The sequence below is a fragment of the Schistocerca serialis genome, chromosome 7 (assembly GCF_023864345.2).
Source record: "Schistocerca serialis cubense isolate TAMUIC-IGC-003099 chromosome 7, iqSchSeri2.2, whole genome shotgun sequence".
Lineage (NCBI taxonomy): Eukaryota > Metazoa > Arthropoda > Insecta > Orthoptera > Acrididae > Schistocerca > Schistocerca serialis.
This window is the reverse complement of record NC_064644.1, coordinates 269,541,784-269,568,698: the sequence shown is the minus strand read 5'-3', so window position 1 is coordinate 269,568,698 and position 26,915 is coordinate 269,541,784. Positions and strand designations below refer to the sequence as shown.

Below are 26,915 nucleotides of genomic sequence, written 5' to 3'. Positions count from 1 at the left end.
ATATCTAATGCATCAGGTATCAAATTTCAGGCACCACAGTTTTCCAGATACTTCAGATATTGCCACCTACTCATGAAACTGGTTCTCTCCTGTATGAGACTAAAGAAACACTCAAGAAATATTTTCACTCTCAAATCCCTGTTACTGCTGCCAGACATAGATTTTTTTCAATGTTTCAAGAAGTCAAATCAAAGCTATAAAGAGAGGATTACTCAATTACATGGCCTGACAAGGGACTGTACATTTCTTTGTCAAAATGATCAATGTAAGACAGCTTGAGCATATTAACTAATTCACAATGTGCTATCATGCACTCCCTTGACAATACACTAAGCAAGGACCTACTTGTTCAAACAAACCCATTTTTACAAGACTGCCTGCCATTGATTTGGGGATATGATCAAACACGTGTATTTGCTATAGCAACACAGTGCAACGATGCAGATGTATTCAGTATATTTCAGCAGCTGACGCAACCAAGCAACGGGCACAGGGAAAACACAGGATGCACTGATTACTCAATTGAAACAGTCAATAAGTTTTAAAGTACTAAGTAACAATCTTGTTCAGCCTGCAGTGTAAGCCACAAAAGAAGTAACTGTTTCTGTCTGAACATGTACTGTAATAATTGTGAAAGGACCAGACATAGGGCTGAGGTGTGCAAAACAAAGCAAAGCACAAAAAAAAAAAAAAAAAAAGTAATGTTCATAATAAACAGGTGCGAATTCAAAACCTTTCACAGACAAATTGTCAAGTGGATGCCATCTTGTCTGTTGATACCAAGTTATTGTCTTCATATTAACAAAGTGCCGATCAATATTGACATGGGGTTGTGAATTTCAATAGTTAATCTACATGCAGTCAAGTAAAAGAAAAATTTTCAACAGATGTGTATAAGTGGTTTATGAAACAAGCTACATTTGTAGAGGTAAATTCAAATAATGCAAAGAATTTACTGGGGCTAGATCTCTTCAATGCTTTGGGCTTCACCATTCACAAAGGAATACATCAAATTCAACCTGAGATACTGAATAGAATATGATGATTTTTTTTCTGAAGCAACAGACAATATTAAAGCTCAGCAGGCAAACATTACGCTGAAGCCAAATGTGGTACAAAAATTTTTTAAATCATATAACATTCCATTTGTGTTAAAAGAAAGAAAAACAAGAACTCAACTGTCTTGAACAGAATGAGATTACAAAAGCCTCAACCAGTAGCCAATGGGCAACGACAGTTGTACAGACTCAGAATGGCTCACTAAGCATTTGCAGATATTTCAAAGAGACAGTTAATGTTCATTTTATTATTGACTCGTATACTGTTCCCAAGCTCGTGGAACTAATGTCAAAAGTAGCCTGTGATGTGTGATTTTCCAAACTAGATCTTAAAGAAGTATATTTCAAAATTCCTTTGGTAGAAGGCACACAGAGAAGTATATTGACAAATATTCCATTTCATATCTACCGTTACACAAGATTACTTTTTGGAGTAGCCAGTACACGAATTTTGTTTCAGAGGTATTTAGAACAATTAATTTGGTAACTTCCAAACACTGTTAATTACTTGGATGACAGATTTGTCCAAAGCATCACTTTACATAATTAGGAGTCTGTTTTCCAAATTCTACAAGTGACAAATCTGAAATGCAACAAAGAAAAGCGCATCTTCTTTCCATGTGAATTACAATACTTAGGGACACATTGTCTGCACACGGTATCAAGCAGACGCTGCAACATATTGATGCCATTACGGACCTTCCAGATCCCAAGGGCTTCCTGCAATTACATTCCACATTAGGACAAAGAAACTACTGCAGCTTCCAGCAGTGAAGCAGTGCACCAACTCCTGTAGCATTACTTTTCATTACAGTAGTTGTCGATACCAATGGTATTTTTTGAATTTTGGACAGGTCAATATTATCTCAGTTGCTTTTCTGAAAACTTTCATGTAATTTTATGTACAGTATGTTATATTTCAAGCTAAAATTTATGAAAAGGAATTACTTTATAAAATATTTTGGTTTCAATGTTATAATCGATAAGTACTAGTTCTGAATGTACAGTTAAAATTATTTTTTTTAGAAAATTTGAAATTATGAAATATTTGCACACTTAAAAATTTCTATTATTAATTACACAATCCTGTACTATTTACTACGTTTATTTCTGGATTCATTTATGAAATAATAATTTAAATTAACAATGTAACGAAACATAGTAGGATTCATTTGTTAAGAAAAATTGTAAACCATTTGGAGTATTTTTTTCCACATAGTTGGGGAGTTGTAATCTTGCCTCTGATGTGCTCGGACATAATTTTGTAGAATAGGTGCAAACAATGTGATTTCAGCTTTGTTAATGTGAAGAGTCAAAAGAATGTATGATATACTCAAATGCGAGAAAATATATTTATGTAAAAAAAAAAAAATAAATAAATAAAAAACATTATGCAGCAACAATCTTCCAATTCATTTAGTCCACACCAATCATGAGGACCTGATGTGAGATTTTCAGCTTCAAGAATCAGACCCCTAGACAAGAAGAACTGGAGCCATGTTAACACAACAAGCTAAGTAAACTTGAAAGTTTATTGTAATCTTCACTCCTCTCAAAATCTCGATAAATATTTTGCTTATTAATTACTTGGACTGGGCATTGTTTGGTGTGGACAATAGATGGAAGAAAGAAGGAGAGGGGAGATTACAAACTGGAGCAGTGAATGCCACTGCACTTTTAACAAATTAAAACAGTGTTTGTTTTATGCTAATTGTCTTACTACATACAATCTGAGAAAAATCTCCAATCACTGCAGATGTTGGAGACTACGGCATAAGCGCTGTCCTGCTGCATCAACATGTGCTTTTGAACAACCTATTGCATTTGCTTTAAAAGACTCTGACAGTGGTACAAAGAAATTATAGTCACATCGAGGAGGTGGATCTTGTAATTATATCTGCAGCCAAGAAATTTCATGATTACATTTACAGACATAAATTTATCCTCCTCATAGACCATAAACCTTTAGTAACTATCTTTGGAATGAACAACACTGTTCCCAAGCAGACAGCTTAATGTTAGCAGCAATGGGAGCTATTTCTGTCAAGTTATGGCTCTGGAATTATATTTGGGTCCACCGCACATCACACAAACACAGATTTGTTTTCATGTCTGACAACAGTGCAATACAAAAAGTTTGATTCACTAGTGGAGTCTGTTTTCATATAGATATCAGTAGTCAAGACTGTGTGGAAAATCTCTCAGTCAGTTCTAATTTAACTGCTAAACTTGTGCATGCATACCCTGTTTTGACTTAAATTAAACAGTGTATTCAAATGGAATGGCCTCAGGATAAGAAGTTACTTAATCAAACAGTGATTAAATCCTACTGGAATATGAGGCATCCACTTGTAGTGTACAAAGGTGTCATTCTGGTAAATTCAGAATAGGGCAACTTGCCATAAAAATCAAATCGGATGCACTAAGTTCACCTGCATTTAGGCAGAACTCCTAGGCTATTTTCTTTCACATAATCAGAAGACCTGTAAGCCTGAAGGACCAGCCGGTACAGCTGGCAGATGTTACCTCCAACAGTGGAGCCCAGCTGCACCAGCCAGCAATGAACAGTGGACATTGTGCCTCCCACCTCAGACCAGCCTACGGGCAGTGAAATGGCAAACCTCTCACTGTGGTTTTGAATGACTTTCCCATTGTGCCATGGGTGAATGCCAGGGGGCAGCAATATATGCCCACCCATAACAATGCACACTGGAAAGCAAAGAAGTAGAATGATAATGAAGCCAACTGGCTTTGTCAGCTCCCCCCCCCCCCCCCCCCGCCCCTCCCCCGCTCATCCCATGCCAGGGGTGGGATGCTGTGTACATGGCTGAAAGGTACACAGTAATACTGTAAGATGTTGCCACCACAGAGGCACCATCACTCACCTGGCACTTCTCAGTTCCAAGCAGCAGCTGCCAGAAGGCACTCACTTTTAGGGACCACTTTCTGCTTCTGCCATCACATCCATCAACATTTCGTATGCCTCTGCAAGTAGTGTTTCCAGCCTCCAAACTGAGTCCTGTCAACTGGGGACAACACTGCTTCCACCTAGTACTGGTAGAGATGGAAATTCTCCCACCAACAAGCAGACAAAACAAGACCCCACAGGGATCTTGACAATTCTGATGCTGCAGTCAGACAGTACAGTTCAGTACAATTCCTGCAAATGTGCTATGGAGCACAGTTCCACAAGTTATGTTCTGAGGACTTCACAATTTACATAACAATCAATGTCTGCCTAATTACTTTCACTGATAGTGGCAATACTATAGACTGCAAAGACAAATCCTAAGTACACTGTATCAGGTATACGACATAAAGTGCCACACACCAAACTGTTACGAAAGTTAAGTAAGGTTTTGTGACATACTCTTAATAAATGTTACTAGTTATTTCTTATTCTGTTGATACATTACTATTACAGTGCCACCCTACAAGTAAATGGGTAATTTGATGGTACTAAAGTGCAATTTGCCACCCATATCAATGAACCTTAACAGCAAACACTTTCTTTGCTACCATGTATATTGGGGCTGAATTATTAGTAATATTCAATTACAACATCCCAACATGAGCAATGTTTATTACCAACCTATTATCCTGTCCCTCACCCCATCCTCCTACCATGAACCATGGACCTTGCCATTGGTAGGGTGTCTCATGCGCTTCAGCAAAACAGATAGCCATACAATAGGTGCAACCACAACACAGGGGTTTCTGTTGAGAGACCAGACAAATGTGTGGTTCCTGAAGAGGGATAGCAGTCTTTTCAGTACCTGCAGGAGCAACAGTCTGGATGATTGAGAGATCTGGCCTTGCAACATCACCAAAACAGCCTTGCTGTGCTGGTATTGCGAGTGGCTGAAAGTGAGGGGAAACTAAAGCCTTAATTTTTCCGATGGCCAGAAGCTCTATTATATGGTTAAATGATCATGGCACCCTCTTGGATAAAATATACCAGAGGTAAAATAGTTCCCCCTTCAGATATCCAAGCGGGACTTAATGCAGGAGGACATCGTCAACAAGAGACATAAAACTAGCCTTCTATGGACTGGAGCATGGAATGTTATCTCACTTAATCAGTCCGGTAGTTAAAAAATTTTAAAAGGGAAATGGATAGGTTGAAGTTAGATACAGTGTGAATTAGTGAAGTTCAGTGGCAGGAAAACATGGCTCCTGGTCAGGTGAATCGATTATTATAAATAAAAAATCAAATAGGGATAATGCAGGAGTAGATTAGTAATGAAAAAGAAAACAGGAATGCAGGTAAGCTAGTATTAACAGCACAGTGAACAATTATTGTAGCCAAGATAGACACAAAGCCCACATCCTCCACAGTAGTACACGTTTATATGTCATGTAGCTCTGCAGATGAAGAGATTGAAAGGATATATGCCAAGATATAGGGAATTATTCAGGTAGTAAAGGGATACGAAAATTTAATTGTGATATGAGAATGGAATTCAGTAGCAGGAAAAAGAGATAAGGAACAGTAGTAGGAGAATAAGGGATAAGGGGAAAGGAATGAAAGAGGAAGCCACCCAGTAAAATTTTGCATGGAGCATAATTTAATCATTGCTACCACTTGATTTAAGAATTATGAAAGAAGGCTGTAAATATGTGAGAGACCTACAAACACTAGAAGGTTTCAGACTGGTTTCTATAATGGTAAGACAGAATTTTAGGAACCATAGTTTTAAATTGTAAGGCATTTCCAGGGGCAGATGTGGACTCTGGCCACAATTTATTTGTTACAAACTGTAGATTAAAACTGAAGAAATTGAAAAAAGGTAGGAAATTCCGGAGATGAGACCTGGGTAACTTGAAAGAACCACAGGTTGTTGAGAGTTTCAGAGGGAGCATTAGGCAACAGTTTACTAGAAGGGGGGCAAGGAATACAGTAGAAGACAAATGGGTAGCTTTGAGAGATGAAATAACATCGGTGGCAGAAGATCAACTAGGTATAAAGACAAGGATTAGTAGAAATCCTTGGATAACAGAAGATATTTAATTTAACTGATGAAAGAGGAAAATATAAAAATGAATCAAACGAAGCAGGCAAAAGGGAATAAGAACACTTTAAAAAGGAGATTGACAGGAAGTGCAAAATGGCTAAGAAGGAATGGCTAGAGGACAAATATGATGATTTAAAAAGCATATATCACTTGGGGAAAGATACATATCACCTACAGGAAAGTTAAAGAGGCCTTTGGAGAAAAGAGAAGTAACTGTGTGAATATCAAGAGCTCAGATGGAAAATCATTCTTAAGCAAAGAAGGGGAAGCTGAAAGGTGGAAGAAGTGTACAGATGGGCTACACAGGGGAGATGAACTTCAAGACAATATTATAGAACTGGAAGAGAACATGGATGAATATGTGATGGGAGATATGATACTGCAAAAATAATTTGGTACAGCAACGAAAGACCTCAGTCGAGATCGGGCCCCAGTAGTAGATGACATTCCTTCAGGACTACTGATAAGCCTTGCGACAGACAGCCATTAAAAAACTCTTCCATTTGGCATGCAAGATTTATGAGACAGGCAAAATATCCTCAGACTTCACAAGAAGAATATAATTCAAATTACAAAGGAAGTAGGTACTGACAGCTGTGAAAATTGCCGAACTATCAGTTTAATAGGTCATGGTTGCAAAATAAAAAAAACCTTCAGCTGAAAAGCCCATGAAGGCCAACAGTACCAACCGGCCATTGTGTCATCCTCAGCTCACAGGCATCACTGGATGCAGGTATGGAGGGCCACTGCTCTCCCGGCCATGGCAGTTTTCATGACCGGAGCCGCTACTTCCCCATCAACTAGCTCCTTAATTGGCCTCACAAGGGCTGAGTGCACCCCGCTTGCCAACAGCACTTGGCAGACCGGACAGTCACCCATCCAAGTACTAGCCAAGCCTGAAAGTACTTAAATCTGGTGCTCTTACAGGAACTGGTGTTACCGTTGTGGCAAGGCCATTGGAACGTATGGGGCAATACTGGGCCTACAACTTATCTTAGAAGATACGTTGAGGAAAGGCAAAATTACGTAGGTAGCAGGTGCAAAATATAAGAAGCAAAAGGCTATTTACAAGTTGTATGGAGACCTGACGTCATTTATATAGTCGAGGGACATGAAAGTGAAGCAGTCATTGAGAAAGGAGTAAGACAGGGTTGTAGGCTATCCCCAGTCTTATTCAGTCTGTACAATTGCATTAGATTAGATTGGACTGGGTTAGTGTCAGTTTTTGATCCACAGACCCAAAAATGAGATGATTCTCATGGGTGTGGAACAAGTCAGAAAATACAACACAAAAAGCATAAAACATTTGAATATAATACTCACTACCCCAATAATTTGTCAGGAGGTTGTCAAAATGTGTGAATACATTACAGTAAACTGGAACTGCTAATATTTCCAGAATGAATACATTGTCAGAATGAAACATAGTTATGCACTTTTAATAAATTTATCAAACACAAAATATCTATTTTTTACTGTATTGACCAAATGCTGTCAAAACTGAAAGCTAACAAACATTGTTACTTAAGCTGGTCTAACAATCTCTGTTAAGATATTCTTCTATGGTGTAGAAGGAGCTGTCTTTTAAACTCTGTTTAAACTGTGCTTTATCTGAAACTAGTTTTTAATGGTTGCTGGCAATTTATTGAAAATTGTGTTTACCTGAATATTGGACCCCTGTTTGGACCAAAGTAAGTGATTTTAGGTCTTTAGGTAGATTTTTCTTAATCCTAGGACTGATACTATGTATTACGCTATTGGAAATAGAGCCATATTGCTTGGAACAACTGTCATATACTGACAAGCAGCAGTTAGGATACCAAGTTCCTTGAACACGTTTCTACTTGATTTTCTTAAATTTACACCACAAATGAGTCTTATTACATATTTTTGCATGCTAAAAACTTTCATTCAGTTTGATGAGTTACCCCAGAATATGATCCCATTCCACGTAATGAAAGTAACCAAAGTACACAAGTTTTTTTATATATCTCCTGCAGCTGGCATCATTCTCCCTGCAAGTGCAGACTTGTTTAGGCACTTCAGTAATTCAGAGCAAACAATAATAGAAACCAAAGAAAAATTCGGGGAGAAGAAATAAAAACTTTTGAGGTTTGCTGCTGACATTGTAATTGTGTCAGCATCAGCAAAGGACATGGGAGAGCAGCTGAACAGAATGGACAGGGTCTTGGAAGGAAGATATAAGATTAACATTAAGAAAAGCAAAATTAGGGTAATGGAATGTAGTCGAATTAAATCAAGTGATGCTGAGAGTCATAGAGTAGGAAACAAGACACTTAAAGTATTAGAAGAGTTCTGTTATTTGATCATCAAAATAACTGATGATGGCTGAAGTAGAGAGTATATAAAATTTAGACTGGTAATGGCCAGAAAAGCGTTTATGAAGGGAGATTGGTTAACATCAAATACAGACTTAAGTGTTAGGAAGTTATTTCTGAAAATTATTTTATGGAGTGTAGTCACGTATCGAAGTGAAACATGGACAACAAACAGTTAGGACAAGAAGAGAATAGAAGCTTTTGAAATGTGGTGTTACAGAAGAAAACTGAAGATTTGATGGATAGATAACTAATGAAGAGGTACTGTGTAGAATTGAGGAGAAAATTAATTTGTGGCACAACCTGACTAGAAGAAGAGATCGGTTAGTAGGACACATTCTAAGACATCAAAGGATAACCAATTTAGTACTGGAAGGAAGACGGGTGGGGGGTAAAAATCATAAAGGAAAAATAAAAGATGAATACAGTAAGCAGTTGCAGAAGGATGTAGGCTGCAGTAGTTATTCAGAGACGATGAGGCTTGCATACGAAAAAGTAGCATGGAGAGCTGCATCAAACTAGTCTTCGGACTGAAGTCCACAACAACAACAACAACAACAACAACAACTACTACTACTACTACTACTACTACTACATTGTTGCAGTAGCGTGACAGGACTCTGAATGTGAAAACCATTCAAAATAAATTTAGAAAAAATAAAGAAGAATGAAAGGAGGAAATATGTCATTAGATTGATATAAAATTGAAACAGGGTAAACATAATTGCTGTACACGAACTAATAAACAGTCACTTTAGGGAACACAGAATAACAAGTACAATGATTTAAGATGAACAAGATGGCTGGATAATGGAACCAGAAAAGGAGGTGATAAGATGGAAACAACAACTGCAGAAACTTTAAAGGGGCCCAGATGAAATTAGGCTAATTGAATATGAGGACATGGTACTATAATAAGTATTAAAATAATTTTAAAAATTCATTATACTGGAAGCCTCTGTACCAGAACACACATTGTAATTAAGTTTTCCTTCAACATTTATTATTATTATTATTATTATTATTATTATACAGGTACTGTCAATTTGGCCCAGTTGTGTAAACAGTAAATATGAGCTAAATGGATTCCCTGCTGGCAATGTTTTCCAAATAACCAAGCCTAAAAATAATCAAGTTCGTAAGATTACAAACATTGTCACATAAAGACTACAGCACAAAACATGGACATTACCAAACAGTCAAAGCTTACAAGTTCTGTGTCTCACCTTGAGGCTTGTTGTTAGACAAATGTTCACAAAATAACCAAAACTCATAAAAATCTTCAGGCATTTCAACCAAGAACTTCTGCTTGATGAATTCTTTTACATCACAAGGGGAGGAACTTCCTTTGTCATCCATTTCACTGGAGTCATCTTCGCGAATAATACGCGCTTGAGGAGTATGTGCAGTTTCAACTTCAACACTGCTCGTGGATTGTTGCTCTTTTTTTTCATTTTCACCACCACTAGGCTGAAAAATCACATTAATTTACTATGTGGAGTCAAGCACATGAATGACTAACAAACTGAAAGCACACAGAATAAGAACATAACTTTCCAACAATATTCAAAGCCACCATCAATACACGGTACATGCAAATACTTAATATTTTTTAAAAGAGTGTAAATTTAAAACTGTTCATATTTTACTGATAATGAACACGCAAAACGTTGACATCATTGAACTGGCTTTGTTTCATATCCAAAATCGATGTAAGGAGTAAAGGAGACCACTACCCAAAAAGCAGAAGCGTTGAGTTGTCAACACACACATGAAAAAGAATTAAAACTTTGCTAGCTTCCACACAAAATCTTTTCATGACCTAGTGCACACGTGCGCACACACAAATATATACACACGTGCACCCACAAACATATGGACGCGTAAGCACGCACGTCCACACACGCACTTGAGAGCCTAATTGTGTGCGTTGTGTGTCCCACTACATAATGTAGACGTCTGCTTTTTTTTTTATTTTATTTTTTATTTTTTTTTTTAATTTTTTTTTTTTTTTTTTTTGTTTTAGGGCGCAAAACTGCTATGGTCATTAGCGCCCGGTCCGTTACTTAGGAAACAGTAAAAAACGAAGATGGAAACCAGCAGCAATGGGAACGAAATTCAAAAAATCGGAGAAACTAAAAGCAGAAGGAAAGCTTAAAATTCCACTACAGAAAGGGGTTGGTTGTCCCCCCCCCCCCCCCCCCCAAAAAAAAAAAAAAAAGCTTCAAATGACTGACGTCATTTCACTGGCACTAATAAACTCGAGAACGCGATCGGCCGAGCGTGTGTCATCTGCTAAAATTGACGATATATCAGGCGACAGCTGTAGACGGGGGCGTAACGGAGTAAAATAGGGGCACTCAATTAAAAGGTGTCTTACAGTCCACATCTGAGAGCAGTGGGGACAGAGTGGGGGAGGATCGCCGCTTAAAAGATGTCGATGGCTAAAAAGACAGTGCCCTATCCGGAGTCGAGTTAAAATTACCTCCTCCCGATGACGCGTTCGGGAGGAAGAGGTCCAAGCACAAGGAAGAGCTTTCACGTCCCGCAATTTATTATGGGGAAGTGTCGACCAATGTGCGTGCCATAAAAGAACAACACAACGACATAAAACGCTCCGTAGATCGGCAAAGGGAATCGATTGAATAGCTGGCCGAAGAAGAGAGACTGCAACCTTGGCCACTATATCGGCCGCCTCATTTCCACAGATACCTACGTGTCCCGGGAGCCAGAGGAACGCCACCGAGACGCCCCCCAGGTGGAGCAAGCGCAGACAGTCCTGAATCCGGTGGACCAGAGGGTGGACAGGGTAAAGAGCTTGGAGACTGAGGGGAGAGCTGAGAGAATCTGAGCAGATAACGTACTGTATCCGCTGATGGCGGCGGATGTAGTGGACAGCCTGGAGAACAGCGTAAAGCTCCGCAGTATAAACCGAACACTGGTCGGGAAGCCGAAATTGATTTGGGGTGTCGCCAACAATATAGGCACTCCCTACACCAAACGATGTTTTTGAGCCATCAGTGTAAATAAATGTGGCTTCCGTCATTTGTGCACATAGAGCAGAAAATGCCCGACGATAAGCAAGTGAAGGGGTACCATCCTTGGGAAACTGACAAAGGTCACGGAGCAGGCAGATCCGGGGACGGAACCAAGGCGGTGCTGTACCCCAAGTTGTCAAGAAGGTTTTAGGAAAGCGGAAGGAAAGAGAATGGAGCAGTTGACGGAAGCGGACTCCCGGTGGTAGTAGGGAGGAGGGGCGGCCTGCATACCCTACATCAAAGGAGGTGTCGAAAAAAATGTCTTGGGCTGGATTAGCAGGCATGGAAGACAGATGGCTAGCATAACGACTCAGAAGGACTGCTCGCTGATTGGACAGCAGAGGTTCAGCAGTCGCAGCATAAAGGCTTTCCACAGGGCTGGTGTAAAAAGCTCCAGACACTAAACGTAATCCACGGTGGTGGATAGAGTCGAGATGCCGAAGAATAGACGGCCGAGCAGAGGAGTAAACTATGCTTCCATAGTCCAATTTCAAGCGCACTAAGGCGCGATAGAGGCGGAGAAGGACCACTCGGTCCGCTCCCCAGGAGGTACCATTCAGGACATGGAGGGTGTTGAGGGATCGCAGACAGCGAGCCGAAAGATAGGAAACATGGGAGGACCAGCATAGTTTTCTGTCAAACATAAGACCCAAGAATTTAGCGACGTCTGAAAACGAAAGGTTGACAGGACCTAGATGTAAGGAGGGCAGAAGAAATGCCTTACGTCGCCAAAAATTAACACAAACGGTCTTACTGGGAGAAAAACGGAAGCCGGTTTCGATGCTCCAAGAGTGGAGGCGATCGAGACATCCTTGAAGACGTCGTTCAAGAAGGCTGGTCCGTTGAGAGCTGTAGTAGATCGCAAAATCGTCCACAAAGAGGGAGCCCGTGACATCAGGAAGGAGACAATCCATAATTGGATTTATGGCAATGGCAAACAGTACAACACTCAGCACGGAGCCCTGGGGTACCCCGTTTTCTTGGGAGAAAGTACGGGAGAGAGTAGTGTTCACCCGCACTCTAAATGTGCGCTCTACCATAAATTCGCGAAGAAAAAGGGGCAGCCGACCTCGAAAGCCCCAAGAGAACAGTGTGCGGAGGATGCCTGTCCTCCAACAGGTATCGTATGCTCTCTCCAGATCAAAAAATATAGCTACTGTTTGGCGTTTCTGGAGAAAATTGTTCATGATATAAGTGGAGAGAGCAACAAGATGGTCAACTGCAGAATGATGCTTTCGGAATCCGCATTGGGCAGGTGTTAAAAGACTTCGGGACTCCAGCCACCAAGCTAAACGGCAATTCACCATACGCTCCAAAACCTTACATACACTACTCATGAGAGAAATGGGGCGATAGCTAGAGGGGAGATGTTTGTCCTTTCCAGGTTTCGGAACAGGAACAACGATAGCTTCCCGCCATCATCTGGGAAAAGTACTGTCAGTCCAAATTCGATTATGAAGGCGAAGAGGGTACCGCAGACTATGGGTTGGTAAATGCAGCAACATTTGGACATGGATACCATCTGGTCCTGGGGCGGAGGAGCGAGAAGAAGAGAGTGCATGTTGGAGTTCCCACATGGAGAAAACAGTATCGTAGCTTTCGCGATTTTGAGAGGAGAAAGCAAGAGGTCGCACTTCCGTTGCACGTTTCTTCGGGAGAAACGCTGGTGGGTAATTTGAAGAGCTCGAAAACTCAGCAAAGTGCTGACCCAATGAGTTAGAAATTGCGACGGGGTCCACTAATGTATCATGCACGACAGTGAGCCCAGAGACCAGGGAGAAACTAGGCGCGCCTGATAACCGTTGAAGCCGACTCCAAACTTCCGAGGAGGGAGTGAAGGTGTTAAATGAGCTAATAAAGAATTTCCAGCTTCCCTTCTTGCTATCGCGGATGACGCGACGGCATCGCACACGGAACTGCTTATAGCGGATACAGTTGGCCAAAGTAGGATGGTGGCGGAAAACGTGAAGAGCACGTCGCCGCTCACGTATTGCGTGATGGCACGCCTCGTTCCACCAAGGAGGCCGGGGCAATTCGGAGGTGCGTGGTATTGAACGTTCCGCAGCTGTAAGAATAACGTCGATAATATGTGTGACCTCATCGTCGACACTGGGAAAGTGACGGTCATTGAATGTCGCTAGAGACGAAAAAAGTGTCCAATCGGCTTGGGCAAACTTCCAGCGTCGCGGGCGCATATATGGCAGTTGAGGCTGCAGTCTAAGGAGACATGGAAAGTGGTCACTCAAGTGTGTATCATCAAGGGCGAACCATTCAAAGTGCCGAGCTAGCGGAACAGTACCGACCGAAAGGTCCAAGTGAGAGAAATTTGTCGTGGAGGCAGACAAAAATGTAGGGACCCCAGTGTTGAGGCAAACTAGATCCGCTTGGTGGAAGACGTCTACCAATAGTGAGCCACGTGGACAAGGATGTGGAGATCCCCAAAGCGGGTGGTGGGCATTGAAGTCCCCAACCAGCAAATAGGGGGGTGGAAGCTGACCAAGAAGATGAAGGAGATCAGCTCGTGCCATTGGTGTGGACGATGGAATGTATACAGTACAAAGAGAAAAGTTATATCCAGAAAGGGAAAGACGGACAGCATCAGCTTGGAAGGAAGTGTTTAAGTGGATTGGGTGATAATGGAGAGTATCATGGAGAAGAATCACGAGTCCTCCATGGGCTGGAGTGCCTTCAACAGGAGGGAGATCAAATCGAACGGACTGAAAATGGGGGAGAACAAAGCGGTCATGGGGACGCAACTTGGTTTCCTGAAGACAGAAGATGACCAGCGAGTAGGATCGTAAGAGGATCGCCAATTCATCCCAATTGGCTCGAATGCCGCGGGTATTCCAGTGGATAATGGACATAGGGTGAACAGAAAATGGAGGAATGTGACCAAGGTTGCTGTCAACTCATCGACTGCTCAGAGCTTGCGACTGACAGCGTGGAATGGCATTCAGCCGAAGGCAGAAGATCCCGATCCATAGGTTGTTCTGGAGCAGCTCCTGCCACCAGCGATTGGCCGGTTGATCGGCCGCCAGCAGTGCACCTCGGCGACACAGAAGACGGCCGAGGGCGATTTCCGCCAGGTGGTGCTGTAGATGGGACACGCCTTGGCGGAGAAGGAGATGAACTGGTTTTCTTAGTAGCCTTCTTGGAAATGTGATGTTTAGATGGAGGAGGAACCGATGGTTGTGAAGTTGGGGTGCGTAAAAAATCTTCACGAGTATGCTCTTTTTTCGAAATCTTGGTGTCTGACTTTTGGGCTCGAGATTTAGCAGAACCCGATGAAGGGTGAGCCATAGAGTGGGCAGGCGAAAGTGGTGAGGTTGAACGGGCGATCTTTGCGCTGGCCGATCTGACGAGCGTGGCACTAAAGGTGAGGTCGCAAGTCTGCGTGGCCACCTCCTTTGTTGGCCGAGGAGAAGCAAGGACAGTGCTGTATTTTCCTGTCTGAGGCACGGTGGGCTGTCGACTGGCGAATAATTTTTGAGCAGCAAAGGTCCACACCTTTTCCTTGACTCTGATTTCCTGGATGAGCTTTTCGTCTTTAAAAACGGGGCAATCTCGAGAGGAAGCAGCGTGGTCACCCATACAGTTGATGCAGCGAGGGGATGGAGGTGGACAAGCACCCTCATGGGCATCCTTGCCACATGTAACACATTTGGCCGGATTGGAACAGGACTGGCTGGTGTGATTGAACCGCTGACACCGATAGCAACGCGTAGGGTTTGGGACGTAAGGGCGAACGGAAATTATCTCATAGCCTGCTTTGATTTTCGATGGGAGTTGAACTTTGTCAAATGTCAGTAAGACAGTGCGGGTTGGAATGATGTTCGTGTCAACCCTTTTCATAACTCTATGAACAGCCGTTACGCCCTGGTCAGACAGGTAGTGCTGAATTTCTTCGTCAGACAATCCATCGAGGGAGCGCGTATAAACGACTCCACGCGAGGAATTTAAAGTGCGGTGCGCTTCAACCCGGACAGGGAAGGTGTGGAGCAGTGAAGTACGCCACAATTTTTGTGCCTGGAGGGCACTGACTGTTTCTAACAACAAGGTGCCATTCCGTGATCTGGAACAAGACTTTACAGGACCTGCAATTGCGTCGACACCTTTCTGAATAATGAAAGGGTTGACCGTGGAGAAGTTGTGACCTTCGTCAGACCGAGAAACAACAAGGAACTGTGGCAACGATGGAAGAACTGTCTGTGGCTGAGACTCAGTGAACTTACGCTTGTGAGCAGACATAGTGGAAGGTGAGGAAACCATTGCGGAAGAATCCCCCATGATTACTGGCGTCTCTGATGGCACGCTCCTCCCTTGTGGGGGCCCTCTCTGAGGGCACTCCCGCCTTAGGTGATTGTTCACACCTCAGGTCACACCTCCCGACAAATGGACGGAGGGACCAATCGGCACTTTCGGAAGGTATCAGCTCGGGTAATCACCCCTCACTGGGCCTGGCCGTTACCAGGGGGTACGTACGTGTCCTACCTGTCTACCCGGGTAGAGAATTCCGCGTTACCCCGTCACCGGCTACGCACAAAAATGCGTGGGTCAGCCTTCAGACACGCACAAGGAGAAAGAAAGAGAAAGGGAAAAACAAAGAAAGGGAAAGGAAAGAAGAGAGGTCTCAAACGCCACAGCGGAGAAAAGGATAAAGAGAAGAGGTAAGGAAAAGAGAAGGACAAAGGATGGATAAAGACATACAAGCAGAGAAGGCGAAGAATGCGTTACATTTACGAGCGTCCGTCTCCGGACGTAGGCACAAACCATACTCCCAGAGGGGGAGAAAGGGAAGGAAAGAGCCAGAGGTGAGGGGAGGGGGGGCGAAGATGGGGGATACGGAAGGATGAGGAAAAGTACGGTATGCAGCCCGGAAAGGAAGGAGGGCCACATTAGCTCGGGGTCCCTTGCTCGCTACGCACGTATCCACAAAAGAGTTGTGGACCCCCTGGGGGGACGTGTGTGTGTGTGTGTGTGTGTGTGTGTGTGTGTGTCGGGGGGCTATGTATCCATGCATGCATTTGTGTTCTAGCTCATGGAAGGATTTCCTCCAAAAGCTAATGAAGTTCTCATTCTTTCTTGTGTGCCTTCACTCCTGAAGTATTTACATTCTGACAGAACTTTGTTTACTATACAAAATAAATTTAATTCACTTCTCAATTCCCCCCCCCCTCCCCCCCCCCCTCCCCCCCCCCTCCCCCCACCCGACACCAACACTTTATTTTCAGACACAGATAATTTTACATTTGCAGCCTGCACCCCAAACTAATGAAAACTAAGCTGCTTATAATTTTGTTCTGAACATACCTGGTCGCTGGAAGAATGGGCCGCCACTTCATCTTGACTCTGCTTTACAATGTTGTGCTTATCTGCTTTATGTCTCTTGTTTTGTTGCAAACCATGATGATCCTGAAATAAATTCAGTACTACTGCAAGCAGATCACTTATTATAACATAACTGCACTGATAAATGCAAAATAAAGGATCAAAGACATTTTACTTAGATGGTTGGGGTGAGGCTGTTTAACAAACTGGTTCACACTGCTTACATTGACTTAGGCTATTAATTTTTTTAATACTGCTACAGCTTCTGTCAGCCACGAGATTCCCTCTTCACATACTGCCAGAAGACGATTCCATGAGAATGCAGGTTTTCAATTAAATTTCACTGAATCACTCCTCGGGTTATTAGCCAAGTGGTACTATTGCCTTGGAGCAATGTTTCAACAAATTTCCTACTCACTATCTTCATATAAAGATGATGAGGAAGAAACTTGTGGAACTGTTACTTTCATAAGATGCTGCCAATCTCAGTAGATTTTATCAGAAATTACTTTTCCTCTCCACCAAACTATTCCATCTATACCAAACAAAGTGCAACAACTAGAAGAGGGATCAACTACAGATAGCTCACTAGTTTGCATTACAAGACATTGGTGTTGATGAACTGAAATAATGTGTATAGCTTTAAACTTGTGCAATCTATCATGCCATTATACTAGAAACTCCGTAGAAGTAGTGGGTCAGAAATGTCTGTCAAGAAATGAATTGTGTATAAAGTTAGAAGTAACAATTTCACTAACGAAGAGAAACACTTAATTATCTGCTACATCCGTAAGTGTCAGATTTGTACCAAGACACTAAGCCAGTTATTTACCGTTCTCCCAGTGGTGACATGCATGCTCTCAACGATAAATTAATCAAGGTTCAGGTAGAAAAACCTCATTTGCACAGACCTGAATATGAACACAGTGAATCCAGATGGGTTTTTGTGGGACATTATTTTCTCAACAACATACACAGTTTCAGAATTTCACCAATGACACACACTGCCACAAGGATAACAAAAGATACAGCACCAGTCATTAATCATATACTAAATGACATAATAAAGGAAGTTGTGCTACTGCTGCAAACAACCTTACTCTTTCGGGCTACTACTGCCAAAACTTGTAACAAAACACAATCCTAAAAAAAAAGTCTTTGTCAATGCAAAAGGTTTGAAATTACTAAATAGTTAAACATTGAATCAGTGTGAATTAGAAGTTTTCATGATTGTTGTATATATCGAAATTTAGATTTCTAGAAATATTCAAGAAAGTATCAAATTCCATAGAATCACAAGAGACAAATAGTTAGGTACTCAAAAGTGATAAGCAAATCCTCTGCGACATAAACACAACTTTTACTACACATACAAACTAAATCTACACCTATAAATCGCAAGCCACCTTATAGCATGTGGCAGAGGGTATTTCTGGCATCACCATCAAAAAACTCTTCCCCATTCCATTTGCGAATTGTGCGTGGGGAGAATGACTGTCGACACACTTCCATATGAGCAGTAATTTCCCTGATTTTCTTGTCACAGTTATTTCACGATATCTGTGATGTTACATAATATGATGGCTGGCTCCTTTGAATGTAAGCTCTCAGAATTTCAGTAGTAACCCTCCCTGTGATATGCAATGCCTCTCTTGTAGCATCTGCCACTGGAGACTGTTTAACATCTATGTAACGCTCTCATGCTTATGGAACATACCACACTTTGTTGGCTCTTCTCTATCTCTTCTATTAACCTGACCTGCAAGGATCCCAGATTGATGAGAACAATACTCAAGAATTGGTCTAACAAGTGTTTTGATAGCCACTTCATCAAAGGATGAAGTGGCCGATATTGGCTTTTTCTACAGTTAAGTTTTGTAAGATCACTCCACTTTAAGTGGTTCCTGAATCACAGACCCTCATCAAACTAACATCAATTTGCAATGTGATTTTGGAACCTATTGTGTCTGAACATTACAAATTACCTTTAAGAAAATTATCTATTGACAAATAGCACAGATTCAGAAAATATTGTTCTTGTGAAACACAACCAGCTCTTCTATCACATGAAGTCATCACTGCTATCTACAGGAGACCTCAAACTGATTCAACATTTTTAGATTTCCAGATGGATTTTGACACTATTTCTTACAAGTAGCTTCTAATCAAACTGCATGCCTAAAGAGTATCATCCCAGTTGTGTGATTGCAATTATGTTTTTCCCATATGAAAGATCACAATTCATTGTAACTGATGGAAAATTGTCGAGTGAAACAGAAATGGTATCTGGCATTCCCTAATGAAGCAGTATAGGCACTCTGCTTTTCTTAATCCGTATAAACTATCCTGGAGACAATCTGAGCAGCCCTATTTACTGTTCTGCATGCATGCTCTCAATGATAAATTAACCAAGGTTCAGGATGCAGTTTCTATTCCCAGGTAGAAAAACCTCATTTGCACAGACCTGAAAATGAACACAATGAATCCAGATGAGTTTTGTGGGACACTGTTTGCAAATGATGCTGTCACTGACCATCTAGTGAAGACATCAAAAAATCAAACCAATTACAAAATGATATATATAAAAACAAAGATGATGTGACTTACCAAACGAAAGCGCTGGCAGGTTGATAGACACACAAACAAACACAAACATACACACAAAATTCAAGCTTTCGCAACAAACGGTTGCTTCATCAGGAAAGAGGGAAGGAGAGGGAAAGACGAAAGGATGTGGGTTTTAAGGGAGAGGGTAAGGAGTCATTCCAATCCCGGGAGCGGAAAGACTTACCTTAGGGGGAAAAACGGATAGGTATACACTCCCGCGCACACACACACACACATATCCATCTGCACATACACAGACACAAGCAGACATTTGTAAAGGCAAAGAGTTTCGGCAGAGATGTTAGTTGAGGCAGAAGTACAGAGGCAAAGATGTTGTTGAAAGACAGGTGAGGTATGAGCGGCGGCAAATTGAAGTTAGCGGAGATTGAGGCCTGGCGGATAACGAGAAGAGAGGATATACTGAAGGGCAAGTTCCATCTCCGGAGTTCTGACAGGTTGGTGTTAGTGGGAAGTATCCAGATAACCCGGACGGTGTAACACTGTGCCAAGACGTGCTGGCCGTGCACCAAGGCATGTTTAGCCACAGGGTGATCCTCATTACCAACAAACACTGTCTGCCTGTGTCCATTCATGCGAATGGACAGTTTGTTGCTGGTCATTCCCACATAGAAAGCTTCACAGTGTAGGCAGGTCAGTTGGTAAATCACGTGGGTGCTTTCACACGTGGCTCTGCCTTTGATCGTGTACACCTTCTGGGTTACAGGACTGGAGTAGGTGGTGGTGGGAGGGTGCATGGGACAGGTTTTACACCGGGGGCGGTTACAAGGGTAGTAGCCAGAGGGTAGGGAAGGTGGTTTGGGGATTTCATAGGGATGAATTAAGAGGTTACGAAGGTTAGGTGGACGGCGGAGAGACACTCTTGGTGGAGTGGGGAGGATTCCCGCATCCTTTCGTCTTTCCCTCTCCTTCCCTCTTTCCTGATGAAGCAACCGTTTGTTGCAAAAGCTTGAATTTTGTGTGTATGTTTGCGTTTGTTTGTGTGTCTATCAACCTGCCAGCACTTTCGTTTGGTAAGTCACACCAGCTTTGTTTTTAGATACATTTTTCCCACGTGGAATGTTTCCCTCTATTATATTCAATTACAAAATGATTTAGATAAGATACCTGTGTGGTACAAAAAGTGGCAATTGCTTCTAAATAATGAAAAGTGTGACATCATCCCCAAGAGTACTAAAAGGAAACCATTACATTTTCGTTACATAATAAATCACACATATCTAAAGGCTGTTAATTCGACTAAATACCTAGGGATAACAATTATGAACAACTTAAATTGAAACAACCACATAGAAAATGTGTAGGGAAGGCAAATCAAAGACTGTGTTTTATAACAGTATTTTCACAGTTGTTGAAAATAGGCCAGGGATGCCAAGCCTGGTGCAGAGCGGAACCAAAACACTGCTGCATGAGATGCAGCAATATCACCAGCTGGTTTCCACACTGCCATCGGAGGCCCATGGCTTGCAGTGCCGCCGCCACAGCAGAAAGGCTGTACGACCGCAGCAACAATGGGCTACTTGCCACACCCAACTGGCTGCTGCCTTGTTTCAGTGTATGTGTTTACAAGCAGTACATCAGCACGATACTTATGCACATAACCAGTACAAATACCTGCCATTTCTAGCCAAAGTATTAGCAGTTTGGCAGTGCCTACAATGACAGGAGGTTCATGCCAGGTGACAGGGCAACACTGTCCTGTAAGACTCGATGACCAATGAGCCACCTACTGGTTATTTGGTACCTTCCAGCTGATTTGCTACCTCAGGCTCGCATCAGCTGTAGCTGGTCTCCTGCCTTGGAACGCAGAAGTTTATGTCCAACATGGTGCAGCCACCCACCACCTGTACTTGTGCAGCCAAACTATTGCTGCATAACACTGCTTGCAGGAGCGGGCTCCACTGCCAGAGAACCACAAGAAACACAGCACGCTGCAGAATTCTGTGTCTGCAGCAATGCCCTGTACTGAATCCCAGAGCCATGCCAAGGTGGCACATGCGTCAGCAGTCCTGCTCTGCACTTATCATAAGGCAACCAATGTTTGGAAAACGCCTCAGTGACTACTGACCTTGGTGCCATCAACACAAGCCTCGTCATAACTGCTATGGGTCAATGTTACAAGTGTTGCAACTTGAAACTGAATGAAATTTTTGACTAGTGATGCCATTCACATATGCTCTGACGGCCATCCTGACAACAACCTACTACCATGTCCCAAACCTGCTAGTGTAGTGACCAACCACACCGGCGCACTGCAGTTGGTGTCAGAAGTTTTGACTACCACCACTAACAGCAATGTTTGTAGTAACACATAGCATCAAGTCACAGCCAATGTTTACAGTGGAGTACTATTCTCAATCAGTAAGGTGTTCACAGAGCAACTTACTAGGGCACTGCATGCCATGCACTAAGTCATTACCGGTGGGGTGTTCTACACACCACAGCTATGGCCATACTGCTAGGCAGTGTACTGAAACAAAATGGTTAATGATTAGGCATAGGGCATGGGTCAGTATGCTATGGTTATGAGTGTGTAAACTATTGTTTTGTATTACTGATTTTTATATCTGGTTGTGTATTATGGTTAAAGGTTCCACAATGGCAAGGTCCAGGACACGAGGTATTTTTGGGCACGAAGCAATTCAGTTGTTAATAAATCAGTTACTTCAATTGCGAGTAGATAATATGGAGTTGCATAGGCAACTGGCAGCTAAGAAGGAAAATGAGATATTGCCAAAGCCAGCTAGCCCCTAATACATGAAGCAACCACTATTACTCCCTTTTCTTGCAAATCAACTGAGGATGTTGTGTCTTTCTTGGATGACTCAGAGGCAGCAGCAAATATTGTAGGTTGGGTGGATAGTCAGCTATTGCAAATGACATACCTGAGACTGATAGAAGAGAGAAAATATTTTGTGAGATGTACAGATGCTATAAAAAATGGACACAAGTTTGAGGATTTAAAACAAGGTCTCCAGTAATGTTACAAAAAATGGAATAGCACAAGGTTTATCTGTGACCAGTTAAGTAGAATAGCGAAAAACACAATGAGATGGTTGAAAGTTTTTCTCATAGAATATGGAAAGTTAATGCACAGACTTATGAGCTGGGGGACAGTGATGAAGTAAATAGGATTAAACTGCCAGAAGCCAAGCACAGGGAATTAGACATCTTTCTGAGGGGGCTGCCACCAGACATATCTACAGGGGTTTGGTTGGTTGGTTTAAGAGGGGGGAAGGGACCAAACTACGAGGTCATCAGCCCCTTGTTCCAAAGGAAACAATGCCACAAGGGTGAAAATACGACAATGAGAATTACAGCACAAAACGGAATGAAAGGAAAAACCACAACAACAACTGAAGGGCAACAAACACTTAAATGGACAAAAGGGGTCAAGAAAACCACAAAGACGCAAGAAACAGGTAGGAGGAGTTAAAACGAGAAAGCATGTTTTACCATGGCTGGCTAACCATGAGGATGAAAAGGAAAAGCCAGTCACACTGCTACACATTAAAACCTCCACCCTGAAAGCACTAGGGTGGAGGACACACAGGGACAGAGGACATGTGTTAAAACTTAGAGCAAATGATAAAACTCACCCTCACGAATAAAATGTAAAACTAAAGCTGCTGTTGAGGCATTGTCGTCCAACACTGAAGGTCGGGTGCTGGGAAAGTTAAAAGTCCGCCAAAGATCGGCTAAAAGTAGGCAGTCCAGCAAGAGATGGACGACCATCATTCATGAGCCACAGCAACACCGAGGTGGGTCCTCGTGACTGAGGAGGTAACCACGTGTCGGCCGTGCACGGCCAATGTGGAGCCGACAGAGAACCACAGAGTCCTGGCGAGAGGCACACGCAGGGGTCTTCCACACATTCACATTCATAGTATCCTTAATGGCATGCAGCTTGTTGCGCGTACCGAGGTTATGCCATTCCGTCTCCCAAAGCCGCAAGACCTTGTGGCTTAATACTGAATGCAGGTCAGTTTCAGAGAAGCCAATCTCCATAAGCGGTATCCGCGTAGCCTGTTTGGCCAGCCTGTCGGCAAGTTCGTTGCCTGGGATTCAGACGTGACCTGGGGTCCAGACAAACACCACTGAACAACTGGATCATTCCAGGGCATAGATAGACTCCTGGACACTTGCTACCAAAGGATGACGAGGTTAGCACTGGTTGATAGCTTGTAGGCTGCTCAAGGAGTCAGTTCACAGGAGAAATGACTCACCTGGGCATGAGCAGATGTGCTCAAGAGCATGAGATATGGCAGGCAGCTCTGCAGTGAAAACACTGCACCCATCTGGTGAGGAGTGCTGTTATATATGTCCTCCATGAACACAGACAAAGCCAACGGGACTATCAGCCATCGAGCCATCGGTGTAAACCACTTCATGGCCCTGGTACATGTAGAGAATTGAGACGAAGTGACAGCAGAGAGTTGCAGGGTTAAATGAGTCCTTAGGGGCACATGAAAGGTCCAGGCAAAGCCGCGGCCTAGGTGTACACCATGGAGGTGTTCGTGAACAAACCTCAAGTATAGGTGGTAAAGGCAAGGACACCAGTTCGGAGAGAAAGGATCACACACGAACTGCAATTAAAAGCCCTGACCTGGGCTGCCGATGAGGGAAATGAACCGCCGTGGGCGGGAAAAGGAGACGGTAATTTGGATGCGCAGAACTACAAACGTGTGCAACATAACAGGAGAGCAATTGTGCATGCCTAACCTGCAATGGCAGGACTCCAGCCTCCACCAGGACGCTGGCCACTGGACTCGTCCTAAAAACTCCTGTCGCTAGGCAAACATCACAGCGGTGCATTGAGTCGAGTAAACGCAACACTGAGGGTGCTGCCAAACCATAAACCAGACTCCCACAGTCAAGGCAGGATTGAACAAGGGCTCTGTAGAGCTGCAGCATAGAACGATCTGCACCCTAGTTGGTGTTGCTCAGGCAGTAAAAGGCATTGAGGTGCTGCCAGCTCGTCCACTTAAGCTGATGGAGGTGAGGAAGCCAAGTCAGTTGGGCTTCGAAAACCAGTCCTAAGAATTGATACGTCTCCACTACAGTGAGTAGATCATCATTAAGGTAAAGTTCTGGTTCCGGATGAACAATACAATGCCGCCAGAAGTGCACAACACATGACTTTGCGGCCGAAAACTGGAAACCGTGGGCTACAGCCCATGACTGCGCCTTATGGATGGCTCCCTGTAGGTGCCGCTCAGCAACACCAGTACTGGTGGAGAAGTATGAAATGCAGAAGTCGTTTGCATACAGAGAAGGTGAGACAGATGACCCTACAGCTGCTGCTAAACCATTAATGGCCACTAAAAATAGAGATACACTGAAACGGAGCCCTGCGGCACCCCATTCTCTTGGATATGGGGCGAACTATGGGAGGCACCAACTTGGACACGGAAAGTACAACGCGACAGGAAATTGTGGATAAAAATTGGGAGCAGGCCTCGGAGACCCCACTCGTATAATGTGGCAAGGATATGATGTTGCCAGGTCATGTCTTATGCTTTTCGTAAATCAAAAAGACGGCAATCAGGTGTTGGGATCTGGAAAGGCTGTTTGGATGGCAGACTTGATGAACACAAGATTATCAGTGACAGAACGCCTCTGGCAGAAGCCACCCTGACATGGAGCCAGTAGGCCATGTGACTCCAGGACCCAACCCAACTGCTGACACACCATACGTTCCAGCAGCTTACAAAGAACGTTGGTGAGGCTGATGGGCTGACAGCTCTACACATGAAGCGGGTTTTTACCGGATTTGAGAACTGGAATGATGTTGCTCTCCCGCCATTGCGATGGAAAGATGCCATCACACCAGATCCGGTTGAAGACGACGAGGCGATGTCGCTTTTAGTCAGATGACAGTTGTTTAATCATCTGACTGTGGATCCGATCTGGCCCAGGATCTGTGTCTAGGCAATGTGTAAGGGCACTGAGGAGCTCCAACTCTGTAAATGGGGCATTATAGGGTTCACTGTGGCTTGTAGCAGATGAGAGGACTTTCCTTTCCATCCCCTGTTTGAGGGTGCAAAAGCCTGGGGGATAGTTCTCCGGCACAGATGCTTGGCATAGTGTTCAACAAAGTGCTCAGCAATAGCGTTTGCATCAGTAGATAACACACCATTGATGTTAATGCCAGGGACACCTGCTGGGGTCTGGTAACCAAAAAGACGTCTGATCATCCAGACTTGGAAAGGTGATGTATGGCACACAGTGGTAGAGACATACCCCTCCCAACACTCCTGTTTCTGTTTTTTGATAAACAGGCAAATGCAGGCATGGAGCCGCTTACAGGCTATGAGGTGCTCCAGGGAAGGGTGCCACTTATGGTGCTGTACATCTCGCCAATGCTTCTCAATTGCCTCAGCGACTTCTGGTGACCACCAAGGGATCACCTTTCTCCGGGGGCACACTAAAGGGTGAAGGATCGCATTTTCTGCCGCTTTAATGATTACTGTAGTCATCTGCTCAACCATCACATCGATGTTACCATGTGGAGGACTGTCAACAGTGACCGCAGAGGGGAAAGTTTCCCAGTCTGCCTTGTTTGAAGCCCACTTGGGCAGGCATCCACGGGCCTGACGCCAGGGCAGTGATAGGAAGATGGGGAAGTGGTGACTACCGCACAGGTTGTCATGTGCTCTCCAGTGGATACATGGGAGAAGTCCTGGGCTGAAAATGGATAAATCGATGGGCAAGTAACTACCAGGAGCCACACTGAAATATCTGGCGGCCCCAGTATTTAAGAGGCAGAGGTCGAATTGAGACAGTAAAGTTTCGACGTCTCTGCCTCAGCCAGTAAGCATAGTACCACCCCACAAGGGGTTATGGGTGTTGAAATCTCCAAAAAGTAGGAAAGGTTTAGGGAGTTGATCAATCAGTGCAGCTTATACATTCAGGGGTGCTGCACCATCTGGAGGAAGTTATACGTTGCAGACAGTTATTTCCTGTGTCGTCCTTATTCTGACAGCCACAGCTTCAAGAGGAGTTTGAAGGGACACAGTTTCACTACAGACTGAGTTTAGGACATACACGCAAACACCACCTGATACTCGATTATAGTCACTATTGTTCCTGTAATATCCCTTATAGCCTTGGAGGGCAGGGGTTCCCACTGCTGGGAACCAGGTTTTCTGGAGGGCAACACAGAAAGTAGGTGTAAAGCTTAACAGTTGCCATAGCTCAGCCAGGTGGTGGGAAAAACGGAAGCAATTCCACTGGAGGATGTCGTCGTCATGATATTCGGAAGGCATGGAAGATTCAATGAGGCAGTTTACACCCCAGGGTCACCTGAAACCACCGACTTATTGTCTGAACAGTCTACGTCCATTGCGTCTGAGTGTCTGGCAAGATCTAGGTCCTCAGCGGACGCCAGAATCTCCACCTTATCCGCAGACGCAGAGCTTGTAGGTAGTGGTGGTGTGGGTACCACCACGTTTTCCTTGGTCTTAGGGTTCTCCTTCTTGGACTTTTGTCACTGCTCCTTGGGTTTCTCTG

The 26,915-nt window shown here is 43.4% G+C and overlaps 1 protein-coding gene across 1 annotated transcript in view; it reads right to left on the bottom strand.

Moving 5' to 3' along the window:
• LOC126412051 (histone PARylation factor 1) overlaps nucleotides 1-26,915 on the bottom strand; it is a 127,681-nt gene that overhangs the window by 91,084 nt on the left and 9,682 nt on the right. Inside the window, exons 2-3 of the mRNA XM_050081429.1 lie at nucleotides 16,761-16,862; nucleotides 9,639-9,882 (exon numbers count right to left, since the gene is read on the bottom strand). Coding sequence (XP_049937386.1) covers nucleotides 9,639-9,882; nucleotides 16,761-16,862 — 346 coding nt within the window. The remainder of the gene's footprint in view (nucleotides 1-9,638; nucleotides 9,883-16,760; nucleotides 16,863-26,915) is intronic.